Source organism: Chelonia mydas, chromosome 16 (assembly GCF_015237465.2).
Source record: "Chelonia mydas isolate rCheMyd1 chromosome 16, rCheMyd1.pri.v2, whole genome shotgun sequence".
NCBI lineage: Eukaryota > Metazoa > Chordata > Testudines > Cheloniidae > Chelonia > Chelonia mydas.
In genome coordinates this window covers 11,791,637-11,805,851 of record NC_057857.1, presented here as the reverse complement: position 1 = coordinate 11,805,851, position 14,215 = coordinate 11,791,637, and the positions used below count along the sequence as shown (strand labels likewise).

Sequence of the window (14,215 nt, the reverse complement as noted above, 5' to 3'; positions counted from 1 at the left end):
TCTGACAATCTTGAGGTAACTGAACTGCTGCTGTTCTGTCTCCCAGCCTCACTCCAGCGCCACACCCAAAACCTTTATCATGTTCTATCTGTGCTCATTGCAAGTGTTCCAGATAGTGGATCAAGAGTGGGTGTATGGCTGGGGCAGAAGTCCAAGGCAGAATTCCACGTAATAAAACAGTTTGACTTGGAAGCTGCTCTTACCATGAGTATGCAGTCTCAAAGGGAATGCTCTGAGCAAATACAGCTTCTCAGCTCATTCCCTCTTCCAGAAATATATTCTCAAGAGTTAGACTTGAAAGGAGAGAGTCCATATAAAACTGCAATGTATCCTTAACTGGCTACATCTGCTATCAACAAATGAAAACTTGAGAGATTCCTTCTCATGTGGCAAAGTAGCAAATTATTAAAATCACTGATCAGCTAAAACTAGAGCTGGTTGGAAAAATATTTACATGGGAAATTTTGAAAAAAAAATTCTTGTGAAAATGTTTTGAGTTTTTTGATGTAAAACTCAAACCATTTTTTCCAGATTTTATGATGTTAAAATGGAAAATTTTGTAGTTTTTTCTTTTAGCCCCACCCTTCCTCTTTTTCTCTCTCCTTTTTGCCCCTAAAATAATTTGCCACTGGAAAGGGGGGAGGAGAAAAAATGGGAGAAAAAAGCAATTCCCCCCCCCCAAACCCCTAACCTTTCCCAAATATTTTTTTCTGTTTTTTCATAGAAAAATCTGATTTTTGTTTTAGCATAAACAAGCCAACAAAAACTTTCCTTGTAAAAAATTTCGTTTAGGAAAAAAAAAAAATCTATTTTCCGTTTTCAAAGGAAAGTTTTGCTAGAAAATTTTCGATCAGCTCTAATTTAAACCATGAAAAAGAAGTAAAATAATGTAAATTTGAATCCCTCTCTCTGCCTCACTCCCTTCCTGTGCCTCTGTTCTGTCTCCCCAAGGCACACAGATGTCTCCCCACCCCCTCCAGGCTCACCCTACCACTTGTCACTTTGGGTTGCACTCAATCAATTGCAGGTCTATTCTCACCATAGGTCCCAGGGTACCTCTGGATCCTTTAAGGCCTTGCATCCCTTTTGGCCCCATCTTCCCTGGAGGGCCTGTCTCGCCCAGCTGCCCCTGATAGCCCTTGCTGCCCTGTAAAAGAGGCGTATACAGATTACTGACGCAAAATGAAACAAAACCTTCAAGAAGCAAAGAGATGAGAATGAAAAGGAGGCAACACTGGCAACGGGCTCTTACCTTCTGGCCGGTTTTGCCCTTTTCTCCCTGTTTGCCTGGTTTCCCTTCTGGTCCCTAGGAGAGTGGAGAAACCCAAAGAGCCATGAGAGACTAAAGTAAAAGTTCTACCCACCAACCATGGTGCGCTCCCCGAGCATGATAATCGGAGCCCATCTCTGGTGATGGTGCCAGGTAACAAGTCCTTTTACCCCTCCAGTCCTATTACCATGGGAGCAGAGAAACAGGAAGGATGTTTATGCAATAATTCAATGGACCATGAGATGTGACAAAATAAATTCCCTTTATCAGCACTATGGCAGAGCAGGAGCAAGGTTAAGATTGTTCCTGAGCTCCTCTGACATGAAACTGAGGCTTATCTACCACTTCGAGATGGAGAGATTTCTGTGCCAGGAAGGCTGCCTAGTTCTGGGGGGAGCAGTAAGAAGATGCAGGGTTTTTAACCTTCAGATCACACGGCATATACAGACTAGGACTTTGAAGACTGACCATCACCATCTGATGACTGTTTGTCAGCATATGTGAAGTGTTTGGCAGGTCTCAGTGGAGTTCTGCGCGCAAAGGTGCCCATGGCATCAAATATGGCATCCTAACTGGCCTCTTTGTTGGCAGTCTCAGAAGAGACAGCAAGGATTGATTGAACATGGAAACTGTACAGTCCTCTCGCTCTTGGCAGTGCTCCCTGTCAGTTCATTGGTGGAGAAAGTTGCCCTGCTGTTTCCTGCTATACTTTGTTCTATCTACGCATAAAGAGAGAACTTTTACTCTCTCAATCAAGCACCTTTCACCAGCAGCGAATATGGGTTTGGATAACTCTGTAAGTGCTGTTTAGAATAATGACTCTGGAAAGTGGCTGTGTACTGGAGTCACTGCATAGCTAACTAGCATTCCTACTAGACTGGAAGTGTATTGACAATGACTGGTTTTATTTTCTACTTACCTGTTAAGTATCTTTCTGCTCATTACACACACATTTTATCTATTTGTATTATTATTACAATTCACACGCACGGACATATATAAAAACAGACCCCATTACACACAGACCTATGTACAGTATATAGGAATAGACTCAAACGCACGAATACAGAGGGACTCTTGGACAGCAAGACACACACATATAGGACTGCTGTTTACACCTATTCTCAATCACACACACAAGACCTGCAACCCATCCATGCACACAAAGCACAGGTAAACCAGGCTGTGGGGAGTCAGACATGGGAGCGTGAAAGGTAGTTAAATATAGCAGACTTCTAGGTCCCTACACTGGGCCCAGGATAGAACTGGAAGTGCATGAAATGTGTGAAAGACAAGAATGAGACAGTAGTAGTTTCACAGGGCCACGTCTCAACTCCTTTTCATCAGCTGGAAAACAGGAGCCCAGGGATTCAGTGTTTTATTAGGAATGCCGGTGGCTGTGGGCCAGGTGATAGACTGGATTTGACAGGAATTAACAGCAGCTGGACAATCACTGAAAAAGAGTTTGTACATTTGGGCAATTGGTACTTGAAGTTTTCCTCAGTATGTATGTACCAGTCCATCTTCCTGTATCAGTCTAGCGGTTGTGTCTGCCCAGATTTCTCTCCGGCATTTCACCACTAATGACGCTGTGGAAGCAGATTGGTTTAATCGGATATCTTTTGGCTAAACAAAAGTATCAACACATAACAAGCCTGGTCACATGCAGTGTTTCTCAGCATGGATCTGACACAAGCGCCTTAGAGGTCTCTGCTCCAAGAGCAGTTCAGACCTATTGCACTCCACGGAGGAGTTGAGCTAGCCCTTCAATTCCCTGAGTACAGCGACTCTGTTCTGCATGAGCCATACATTTCAAAAGAGCATCCTGAAAAGAGTGGCTAATAATCCTCCATAACGTTATTGTCTCTGCTCCAGAGTACTTGATTCCTTCTATCAGTTGTCTCCAGCCCATGGAGCTCCCCTCTGTTCCCCAGTTGTTGTTAGGGGTTGTTTATTTTTTTTTGCCAGAACCTTTCCAAGCCTATGCACAGATCAATGAGCTAGGACGACAGTTGTCCCAGAAGTATGACAGCAGGTTGTACTACTGCTGCACTTTATCAGTGCTGAATACCAAGGGTACAGTCTTGCAGTACACCCACAATTCATATTTCTATTGGGAACCTAAAGGAATCCTTTCACTGTGCCCCTGAGTTTGGAGGCAATGAACTCTAGTAGTGAGAGTAACAGAAGGGGAGTTGGGCCTCTTGAGTACCCATTCCCAGTTCTGCTACCAACTTGATATGTGACATCAGGCCACATGTCTTAATCTCTCTTTGTCTCAGGCCTGGTCTCCACTTAAAATTTATACAGCATAATTAAGTTGATCAGGAGTGGGAAAACCCCTCCTCTCCCCCGACAACATAGCTATGCTGGCAAAATCCCCAGTGTAGACATAGTTATGCTGACATAACCACACTTCTGTTGGCATAGCTAATGTCATTCAAGGAGGTGGTGTTCTCACATCAGCAAAACTCCTCATTCTGTTGGTGTACGCTGCATCCACCCTAAGAGTCTGTGCTGACATAGCTATGGACAGGTGGAGCTCAGATGTTTATGGGATCTGCTAAACTCCTTGGGCTTGACTCTTTCTTAATTCGGAGAGGGAAAAAGTGGCAGTATCTCCCAAGCCCCCACACTGGTGGTGCCAAAATGAGCTAGCTGTCACACACAGGAGACTGTGCTGATCTTCATACATTACTCCCTCTTTCTTTCTTCTGTGAGCTGTGAAACTGTCCACAAGGTTGACATGTAAAATTATTGTCATTGGGTATCTGAGCTGGCCCCTGCTGAAATGAAAGGAGCCGTTCACACCTCTGTTATTGTTTTAGGTTCTGCAGATGTCTCTTGGTTGTTTTTACACTTAGTTCACTTTTTAGAGGCTCTCTCTGTAACCATAAGAAACAGAAACTTTCATTTTAAAACAAAAAGTAAGTTTAGAATCTGGAGTACAAGATGGCAGCAAGAAAGAGCAAATGGTGTGCCATACTGCCACATACAGGTTTAATCACAACCCTGCCTGATGCAACCCTGTGAGCTCAGCAAAACCAAAGCTCTCAGTTATCTGAAGGTTTCCAATACGCTTCCTTTGGGGGGAAAAAAAAATCAGGGTTTGTCTATCTGTCCATGTGAGAAAACAGAGGGTGAAATCCTGGTTCTGCTGAAGTCATAGGTGCCAGAATCCCACCCAGAGTCTGCAGCATGGTAGATTCTAGTGTCTTTTGCCAGTGCCTGTGCTTTTAGCTACTGATCTCTAGCGCAAACGCTACAGTGATGGGCACCATAGAGAAGCCATAAATAAAAACAATTCACTCCGAGGTCTTTTTACTGGATTCAAATCAGCTGAATCTGAGGGCTAAGGCACTACACACTTGGCGATTTTTATTCTTTGAGAAAGTTTGTAAGCTTTTTGATGGGAACTTTTAGTCATCATCTTGCTGAAAAAAACAAATCCTCTTTCCAATTGTTCTTCCTTAAGTGGGATTATTTCTAAATAGCAATATCCCTTTATACACTGCTCTGTTTATCAGATCTGTAAAAAAAAATTGCAGCATGCCAGTGCCTCTAGGAGATGATGGTATTTGTGATGCGACATTGTGAAGGGAGCATTTTGAAACTAAAGCCATACAGTGTTAGGTGCGCAAAAATATTTGCTTAAGAAAAACAGAAATTAAAATCTGTTGGTTTGCTCATTTGAAAATTTCATTACAAATTTGAGAAAGAGCCCATTTTTGCAGGTTTTTCCCCAAAGGTCTGGGATATTTTTCGAAGGGTGAGGGGAGGGCTAGTTTCCCAACAAACGGGGATGTTTTTAGCAGCTGATGGCTTTGGCAATGAAGAGTCATGTTTCTTGCATGGAATGCAAATAAAGCAATATTTGAGAGGGGTGCAAAAAAACCCAAGTCATGTGAAATATCTACACAACCAGGATGGTGGCGCTCACACAATTCTATAGATGAGGGTTGGAATTCACCCAGCATAGGCCCACAAACCACTTAAGTCCCACTGCAGCTTCTAGTCTGAGGGCTTACGTGGCACACTGATTTTGTGCCGGCCCTCTGCACAGGGCTGACTTTCACCCTGTGACAATAACTCCACCTTGCTTAACAGGAGGAAGCAGGTACTCTTGTTTTAAGGCTCCTCCTTCCCACCTTTATACCAAAGTCCTTCATCTCATCAGAAACATTTTGTCCTTTTCCAAAATGCCTTGAGCTATTCAATCCCACTGCCTTGTGCTTCAGAGCCCAAGGGTTTCTTACACTCTTAAGCAAGTCCTCTCTCCACATCACTCTTCACAGCAACTGAGCTCTCACTAGCCGCATTAGAGTTAGTTTTCTAAACACTGATGTAATTTCTCAAGATGTATACAAGTCCAGTCATTTCTTCATCTGGTCTCAGTTCATCACTTTTCTCAGTAGGTTTACCACCTCTTTGTTTCAAGAGCACATGGGTTGTTTTATTGCATAATTTCCATGCTCCACATGGATACTTGAAGCAGTTGCTTATCTTATGTATTGGGAAACTTTTGTTGATAATTAACGCCCACCCAGTTCCATGAATCCCTACACTGTACAAAGACAGACCACCACGTTGCGTGCACCAGCTGTTCCTACAATTTTCAGCCCGACTGAGCTCTTCTTGCACCTGTGGGCGTCTTTTATTGTTACCCCCATTTAAATATATAACACAGTTTAATGTATTAATTAACACATTGAGTGGCTGAAGGAAAAACTGGGATTTAACTTTTTAATTTTCAGGCTGTATCTGGAAATGTGTGGGGACGACCGAAGTCCATTCGGGTACAAGAATCCTTAGACAAGGAGAGAGAACACAGCCTATGCAACAGCTCTTTTCAGTCCACTATCTGTCAGCTTTTGGGGGAAGAGGAAAATGCACTCCCATTGTATAACTCACAGAGCATGACCAATGGAGATCTACATTACAGCCCTAAAACCGAGCAGACTAAAATGTTAAAAGTAGTGAGTGGAGATTTGCTACCAGGAATGGGAGACTCTAAAACTGATTAAAGGCCAAATAGACCTGAACAGCGAAGTTCCAGTCTGGATCCAAACTTCCCAAAGGTGTGCTGGAGTTCAGATATTGGGGTTAGATTTGCCCCCACTTCTAGAATAATCATAGGTGGGCCAGCTTCTCAGATGATGTTAATCAGCATTGCTCTACTGAAGTTGATGAAGATATGACCCAATTGACCCGATTTTAAGTGGCATCTGCAAGTACTCAGCACTTCTGGAAAACTTAGGAAATATGCATCTGGAGATGTAACACAGCGATGGAAGAAAGCACTGTCAGGACATTCAGGACAGTCATGAAAAGCAATCTTATAAGGGTGATGTACCCTACCAAAGCCCATGGACACAATTTTGATCCAATACTGCTCATTAACCTGCTCAGGAATATGACTATCAATGTAATGCCAATGCCTTTTGGGCTTCATTGAATGGAAGCCATTAAATCACTCCTTCTGATTAGAAACGTGTCAGTTAAAGAGAAGGCATGTGATTGCTGTAATCAAAATGTGTATTGGTGGAGATGGAAAGAGTGAGGGGAGAAGGGGGGAGTATGGGCCAGGGGAACTGGGGATGGATTCAGAGGAAGTAACAGTGGTAGGAAAGAAACCAAAGGTGCAATAAGGTTAGCAAAAGAAAAATATGAAAAAGGAGGAACATAAAGGAAAATGAAAAAACACCCCATCATTTCCTACTGCTCTGCACGGTCTCCATATGAGAAGCTCCACTTAATAAACTGATTGAGAGAATCCTTCCCCCCATAGAGGACAGTCCACAAGTTTTCAGGAAATTAGGAGATAATTGGGGCTGGGCACTTGAAGACATAAATGTTTCAGATTTACAAGAAACACATTTTGTAATCTCTCTGTCTAGCAGTGATTTGGAGGAGGAGCAGCTCATGACTGGATATAAGGAACGAAAACAAGAAGCAACTGGTTTTTAAGGTTCAGAGATCTGAATTTGTGATTATTGGGAAGCAGCAAGAGACTCTTTGCCCATGGTGAAGAGCGCTGGTACAGCCAGATAGATGAGATTAAATGAAAAATACAATCGGGGAATCCTATAAAAAGAGCTAAAGCTCAAACTGGGAGACTGTAGCTAAAAGCTGTCATTCTGGCATCCTCCTGAGTCGACTTCCACAGCTTGACATTCTGAGTCCGGGTCACAGAGAACATAATGCAGGAGATGGTCTTCTGTACTGAGAGCGCTGTCATGTAACTCCTGAAGTTTATCGTGGAAGCATCTAAATGGTCAACAGCATGCACTGTACGAAGAAAGCGTAGCCTGTTGGTCAGTGCTAGAGACTTGTAGCAGAACTCCTGGGTTCTAGTCTGAGTTCTGTCACTGACTGGCTGTGTGGCTTGGGCAAGTCACTTCTCTTCTCTGTACCTCTGTCTGCCCGGCTGTGAAATGGGGATAGGGATACTTGATTAATCCACAGTGCGATAGCTAGTGAGACATGATTAATACTGTATTTGTCAACAGCTGGGTGGAAAGAGCTGGAGAAGTGCAAAGCATCACTAAGTGCTCAGCTGTGAAGCTTTCATACGGGGTCTCTCCAGAACCACCACACGAACTAGCTCTTTTAGTTCAAACACGGGGGAGGGCAAGACACAGCATTTTAGCAGCATGACTCCCGTTTTCTGCAGTGAGAAACGTGTAGGTCCAATTCCTTTAAGCAGCAGGGGTTACAGTCTACACGAAGGCCCTGAGGTTGTGGCAGAGGTGGGGAATGAAATCTCTCTCACAATAAGGAGGGGGAATCTTGGAGTAACTGGAGGGAGAGGGAGAGAGAGAAAGAGTGAGTCTCCTTAGTCTGAGTCAGGAAAGAGCCTGTGCCAAGGAAACAGGATTGATTTCAAAGTTTGGCTCATTTCAGTTCCTATTAACTCTAAATGAAGACCAGCTGGGACCAGCCCTCCTCCCCCAGAGCAAGATTCTCAGAATGGAAAAGCCCAAGCAGAGCTGGCCAATTCATCGAAAGAGGCGATCAGCTCCTCTTTGCGGCAGAAGGCTGATCAATCTCCCCTTGTGAGCAGCATCCACGTGTGTCTGATGGAATGCTCCAGGTTTCTGAGGGGGAAAACTCTGTGAATCATCACAGGACTCTTGCTGCTTGCAGGACATTAGATTCCACTAGGCAGATCTGATGGGCTGAGTCACACATACCAAAATAGCAAGACAGCCCCCCCAAACAAACCCACCCAAACAAAACAAACACCCACACGTTCGTTAAAAATGACTGTTTACAGTTCCAGATCAGAGATCAAACTGGTGCTTCAAGAGATGCCTTGGCTGTTAGAGCAATACTGAGAGAGGACCCATAGCAGCAGAGTTTGGAGTTCCATGGGGGTTGCAGCCGTGCTTGCAGAATGGGAGGGAGACAGATGCCTGTGAGTTGCAACCACACCTAAAGATGCAGCTGCATAGGCCCAGTTCAGCAAACCATCCCTGCTGAAAGCAAAGCATTTAAGTACATATACTTAATTTCCACAGTCTTTACGTGCTTTGCTGAATTGGGACAGTATTTGGTGCTTTGCGTCCGTCCAGCGATGTCATTTACAGGCTTCAAGGCATATCATGTAAGAGGCAGTGTGACCTAATGGATAGAGTACTTGACTGGGACTCAGGAGACCTGGGCTCTATTTCTGACTCTGCCACTAGTCTGCTTGGTGACCTTGGACCAGTCACTTCACCTCTTTGCCTCAGTTTCCCCATATTTAAAATGGGTTTATGATACTGACCTCCTTTGGAAAGTGGTTTGAAGTCTGTGGATGAAAAGTGCTAGATATTAGCGAGTTGCTCCATAGTCCGTCTAAAGGAGGTGGTGTTTTCAGCAGTACTCCTTTACACTGTGGTGCTCCATGTTTTCTATTTTGTGGATCAGTTGGTAAGAGAAAGTCCCCTCCCAATTCTTCGATCCCTCACTGTATGGTTCTCAAAATGTTTCCTGCGGTAAGGGCTCCGTGGATGGTCCATAGACGACAGTTTGACAGCTACTTGGTTTAAGAGAGACAGTCCTTAACGCCTTACCAGAAATGCATAAGTTCTCCTTGCACTGACACAAGTTAAAGCAGAAATGACTGTAGGATTGCTCTTAAGCAGCTTTGATATTTGCAGTGAGTTAAATGCCATTCCTCGATGTGGCATTGCCGGCTCTCGCTGACCTCTCGTGCTCAGAGTGAACAGACATATTCAGTGACTGCAAAGGGAGGCACTTCGTTGCACAAAATTCTTCAGTCATGTTTCCAGTGGCAGGAAATGGAAAAGAACAATGTAAAACCACTAGGGGGGAAATTCAGCTCTCAGTGACTCCGAACAACTCCGCTGGCTTCAGTGGAGCATTGGCTTTGATAGGAGTTACCCCAGATTCACATCAGTGTAATGAGATTAGAAACCAGCCACACGTCTATTCTATAAAGGTGCTGCAGTGGATCTGTGGCTTAGAAGTGGAAAATCAGTCTCAGCCAACAAGGTCTGTTCCTTGGGGTTTTGTTCTGGAGGGTGTGAAGTTGATGGATACAAGATATGAAAATGGCTTAACACACCCAGTAAATAAGCAGAAAAATAGCCTCATCTTGGGACAAACCCCCTTAGCATGAGCTCTTGCTGCTCAAAGATTTGTCCCTTTCTGATGATCAAATGGCTATCCTTATAGAGTGAAATTCAGCCCCATGCAGAAGGCTGGGAACAAAACCAATGCACCATTTAAGTCCTACTTAAAGTGATAAAAGAAGACTTAAGCGGGGCATAGGTTTTGCATTGTCCCTCTGCAATGGGTTGAGTTTGCTGTATTCCGACCAAGAAACTGATCATACCTTCAGTCCCCAGCCCTGGTTTGTTCCTCTGTCGTACACACTTGTGGTCTAGCCAGGGAGAGGTAGATGCCTGGTTTCTGGAATGCATGGATGGCTCTTGGGCCTTGTCATGCTATTATATTAACTAAAAAGAGCTATTTGCCAGTCCTTAGAGCGGCTCTGGTCTGCTCGGCTGTGCAGATGCCCTGTGCCATGCTGACAAGCAGCAGCAACAACATACAGAGCCAGATCTTCAGCTGGTGTAATGGAGCTATGCTGATTTACACCAACTGAGGGTCTGGCTCAAGGGCGTTCTGACCCCAGATGTGAGCTGCAAATGACACCGCAGATGTGATTTCAGGTTCAAAGTGAAGATATAAAAAAAAAGTGAGGCTTTAGCTCCCGGTCTTGCCATAAAAAGAGGGATTTTCTTGTTTCAGATCAAGTTGTATTTCATTACCTGTGGGCTCTCCAATTACTTTCCTGGAACTGTAAAACCCCTGCTATCAGATATCCAACTTGTACGAAGACCAGCACATTACGAAAACCACAGTGCTCAACTCTGGAGAGCAGCTGGAAATCCACTACCATGCTCCTGCCAGTTGGCTTGGCACTTCTACACAGCCACAAGCTGATTAGCTGTTCTCAGAGGGAAGAGGCTGAAATGCTGGATTCTTTGTAGAATGAAAAGAGAGGAGGTTTAAATAGGAACATATTAGAGGAGATGGGTTGCTCTCAGCTGCTGGCTGCTCATGTCCAACACCTGGCAAGCTGCTGCAGTTTCTGCTTATATAATGGTGACTTCAACCTTTGTTTCAGACCATCCTCAGTTACAAGGAAGAGGACTGAACAAGCAGCAGGGATTTGGATGAAGTGCACATTACCCTCTGGGCAGTGTCATTCCCTGCTCCAGGAATTGAGATGTACAGATGGCAGGTGAACTTGCCCTAAACACCAGCAAACCACATCCCTCCTCTTGCAGTGACAACCAAAGTGCCTCATCCCTGAATTCACACTAGCCAGTGTGATGCCATCCTCCTACCCCTGTGTTAGCTGCTGAGATACTGTCTCCCTACCTCAGTCGCGCACGGAACACAAAGAGACTCTGGACCCTATTCCTGCAGCATCTGCTGTGCTCAGAGAGTCTGATCACTCTACTTGGACCAGTCACCAAGGACCCTCATCTCTAGCCACCCTTTGAACTGCAGAGGCTCAAAGTCTAAAGAACTCCTGTGTGAGAACAGAGATACAGTGTCAGTTTCTTGCAGCTCAAACAAGCCAGGGATCTCACTAAGCAGAATGAGTGATGAGCCAAGAGTTAAATCACTGAATCCAGAAAGGAGTCAGAGTCTCATTACAGTGAGGTCAGCAAGAACCAGTAGGACCCCAGTAGAGGAAATAAGAAACCAGCCCGGGACCCCACTATGGAGAAACTGTCATGAGCGAGAGAGCAAGGGCAAGGGGAAGCGTGCAAGCCTGCCTGAATTTCTAAATCTAAGTTAAGAGGAGTACATTGGATGCTGCTTTTGACTGTGTTTTAATGTGCTAGGTACTAACCTTCTCCAGTTAATATTGCAAAGAAACAAGTGACCTATCTGCAGGGGGATGCCAGGTGGGATTTCTTGCTGGGTGCAGTGGTACAATCCTTCACAGTCCTGGTGCTACACAGAGCTGCAGAATTGCTGGGGTGGGAGCTGGGGCCTTTGGAAGAGGGAAGCTGGAAGGTTGCTGGGAGGAAGCCTAGAGTGGGGAAAGCAGCTGGGGCTGTCAGGGAGGAAAGGATCATACTTGGAGACTGCCAGGGAAGCGGGGGTGGAGCTGGCTGGCCTAGCCCTATCAATGGGAGGAGTGGAGCAAACTGGCTGACTGTACCAGGGAGGGACTGGAGCTGACGGGGATTTTGGTAGCAGCCTGACTAAGTTCATTGGACAAAATGGCCAAATGACAGATGTTGCATGAACATTACCCCTCCAACTGCCTGAAGCCCTTCTACCAGCCACAGCTGTCTGGGGCTCAACACAACGCATGGCTTGTCTCAGCAGCCAGGATTGTTTGCTGATATCCCCTGGTTTGGAGATGTGGACAAACTTCCCCTAGTCACCAGACTGAGACTCCACCCACTCCTTTCACCTGCGATTTCAGCCTAGGTTTTCAGAGACAAAAGGCTACTACACTGCCCCAGCTGGGCTACCTGGAGCCCAGACAGCAACTGTGCAACACAACAGCTGTGATACTGTTACCTTTATAGGTTTCAGAGAAGCCGCTGTGTTAGTCTGTATCTGCAAAAAGAAAAGAGGACTTGTGGCACCCTAGAGACTAACAAATAGCTCACCTTACCTGATCACTCTCGTTACAGTGTGTATGGTAACACCCATTGTTTCATGTTCTCTGTGTATATAAATCTCCCCACTGTATTTTCCATTGAATGCATCTGATGAAGTGAGCTGTGGCTCATGAAAGCTTATGCTCAAATAAATTTGTTAGTCTCTAAGGTGCCACATGTCGTCCTTTTCTTCTTGTTACCTTTATAGTGATGCTGATTGGGCTTCTTTCCCAGTCTACAGCCTGAGAATTATTATAAAGGTATCTACAATGTTACACCAAGGACATTAACACAAGTGCTGACCATCCTTAATTATCCAGACCTCAGTTATCTGAAAATCCTCCTCCTCCTATCCAAAATAGACATGATGCAATACAGGCTCATACAAGCAAACTGCTAAAACAAGCCCCTGACAAATCCACAAAAGCAAAGCAAGGCAGAGTTAAAGAAAGAAAATGGACTCATGTGGAAGGTGGCTGGAGTCCCCAGGGTCATGTTATCACCCATATCATTTTTTCTTGACTTGTTAATTATTTATACAGTCCCAGGGAAGGGCTAAAATTGGATGGAATGGCTGAAAGGGTAGGTGGTGGCGTTACAATAAAGCAGGGTACCTGATAACTCTATAATCAGAAGTTAGTGCCACGGAAGGTGGAATACATCTCATCAATAATCCCTTGGGGAAGGGAGGGAGGGAACATAGATAATGAAAAAGTATGAACTGACCAAAAGCTATTAGCTAGAAGGTGTGACTTGACTTACCTGAGATGAATTTGGGGAGGTCTCAGTCCAGCTCCCAGTGGATAAGTGTCCACCACACAATAACTTTAAATCAAAATTGGATGTCTTTATAAAAAAAATACACTCTAGATCAGTGATTCTCAACTGGGTGTCCATGGCCCACTGGGGGTCTGCCAAGCAGAGCCACTTGGAGCCCTGAGCCTGGCAGTTGAAGCTTGGAGTCCCAAGCCCTGGCGCCACCACAGGGCTGAAGCCCCTAACCCAGAGCCCCCAAGTCCCAGCAGAAGCCACCTCATGGGGCAGAAGCCTCAAGCCCCCCTCAGTTCTGTGGGGCAGAAGTCTTGAGCCCCCCCGCCCCAAGCCCTCAGGGCTCCTAAGTCCCCCCTGCAGCTGAAGCCCAGAGTCCCCCCTCCATGGAGTTTTTATAGTATATTGGGGCAGACTCCGAAAGTAAATGGTTGAGAACCCCTAGATCAATCACAAGATATGAGCTTGATGCAGGAATTACTGGATGAAAGCCTATGACCTGTGTTATGCAGCAGATCACACTAGGTGCTCTAATGGTTCCTTCTGTCCTTAAAAATCTATGAACTCACCATCATGGTTGACCTTCAAGGACCCCCTTTGTCTGCAATCTTAGCTGGGAGGCTGAGGACTGCATGGCCCATAGAGACCAACATCCCTTTTTCATTCCTGTATGCGGTCCCTGCAGGATCAGGGTTGAGGTCACGTGCAAAACAGCTCATGTGGGGAGGAACTTTCCCTGCCACTGCTCCCTGTGTCTATCTGTTCTGTGGCTAAACAGAGAACTTCACTTTCTAGGGCTGTCAGCCCACCACCTTTCCCCAGGGCTGAATTCATGCACAAAAATTTTAATTTGGGTTAAAAATAAACAAATCAATAACAGATCACTGATAACAGCAAGTAATCTTATTTTCTAAATTTGCTTGAGAATGCTTGTTAAATAGAAATGTTGAGTTCTTTTACAAATCAAGCTAAAAATCAAAATATATGTACTGATGGTCTTAAAGAAAGTTATGTGGGAACAGGAGCTACTGAT

General features: G+C 44.9%; 1 protein-coding gene across 6 annotated transcripts in view; it reads right to left on the bottom strand.

Annotated features, from left to right (window-relative positions):
* The window catches only part of LOC102932197 (collagen alpha-1(XXVII) chain B), a 299,945-nt gene that overhangs the window by 35,496 nt on the left and 250,234 nt on the right, over positions 1–14,215 (bottom strand). For all 6 annotated transcript variants that reach the window (XR_006286160.1, XM_043530414.1, XM_043530416.1 and 3 more), the window contains 2 exons: positions 1,253–1,306; positions 1,040–1,147 (listed from right to left, as the gene is read on the bottom strand). Coding sequence is in view for 5 of the 6 variants with exons in the window: in XM_043530414.1 (XP_043386349.1) it covers positions 1,040–1,147; positions 1,253–1,306 (162 nt within the window). In the remaining variant the exon portion in view is untranslated. The remainder of the gene's footprint in view (positions 1–1,039; positions 1,148–1,252; positions 1,307–14,215) is intronic.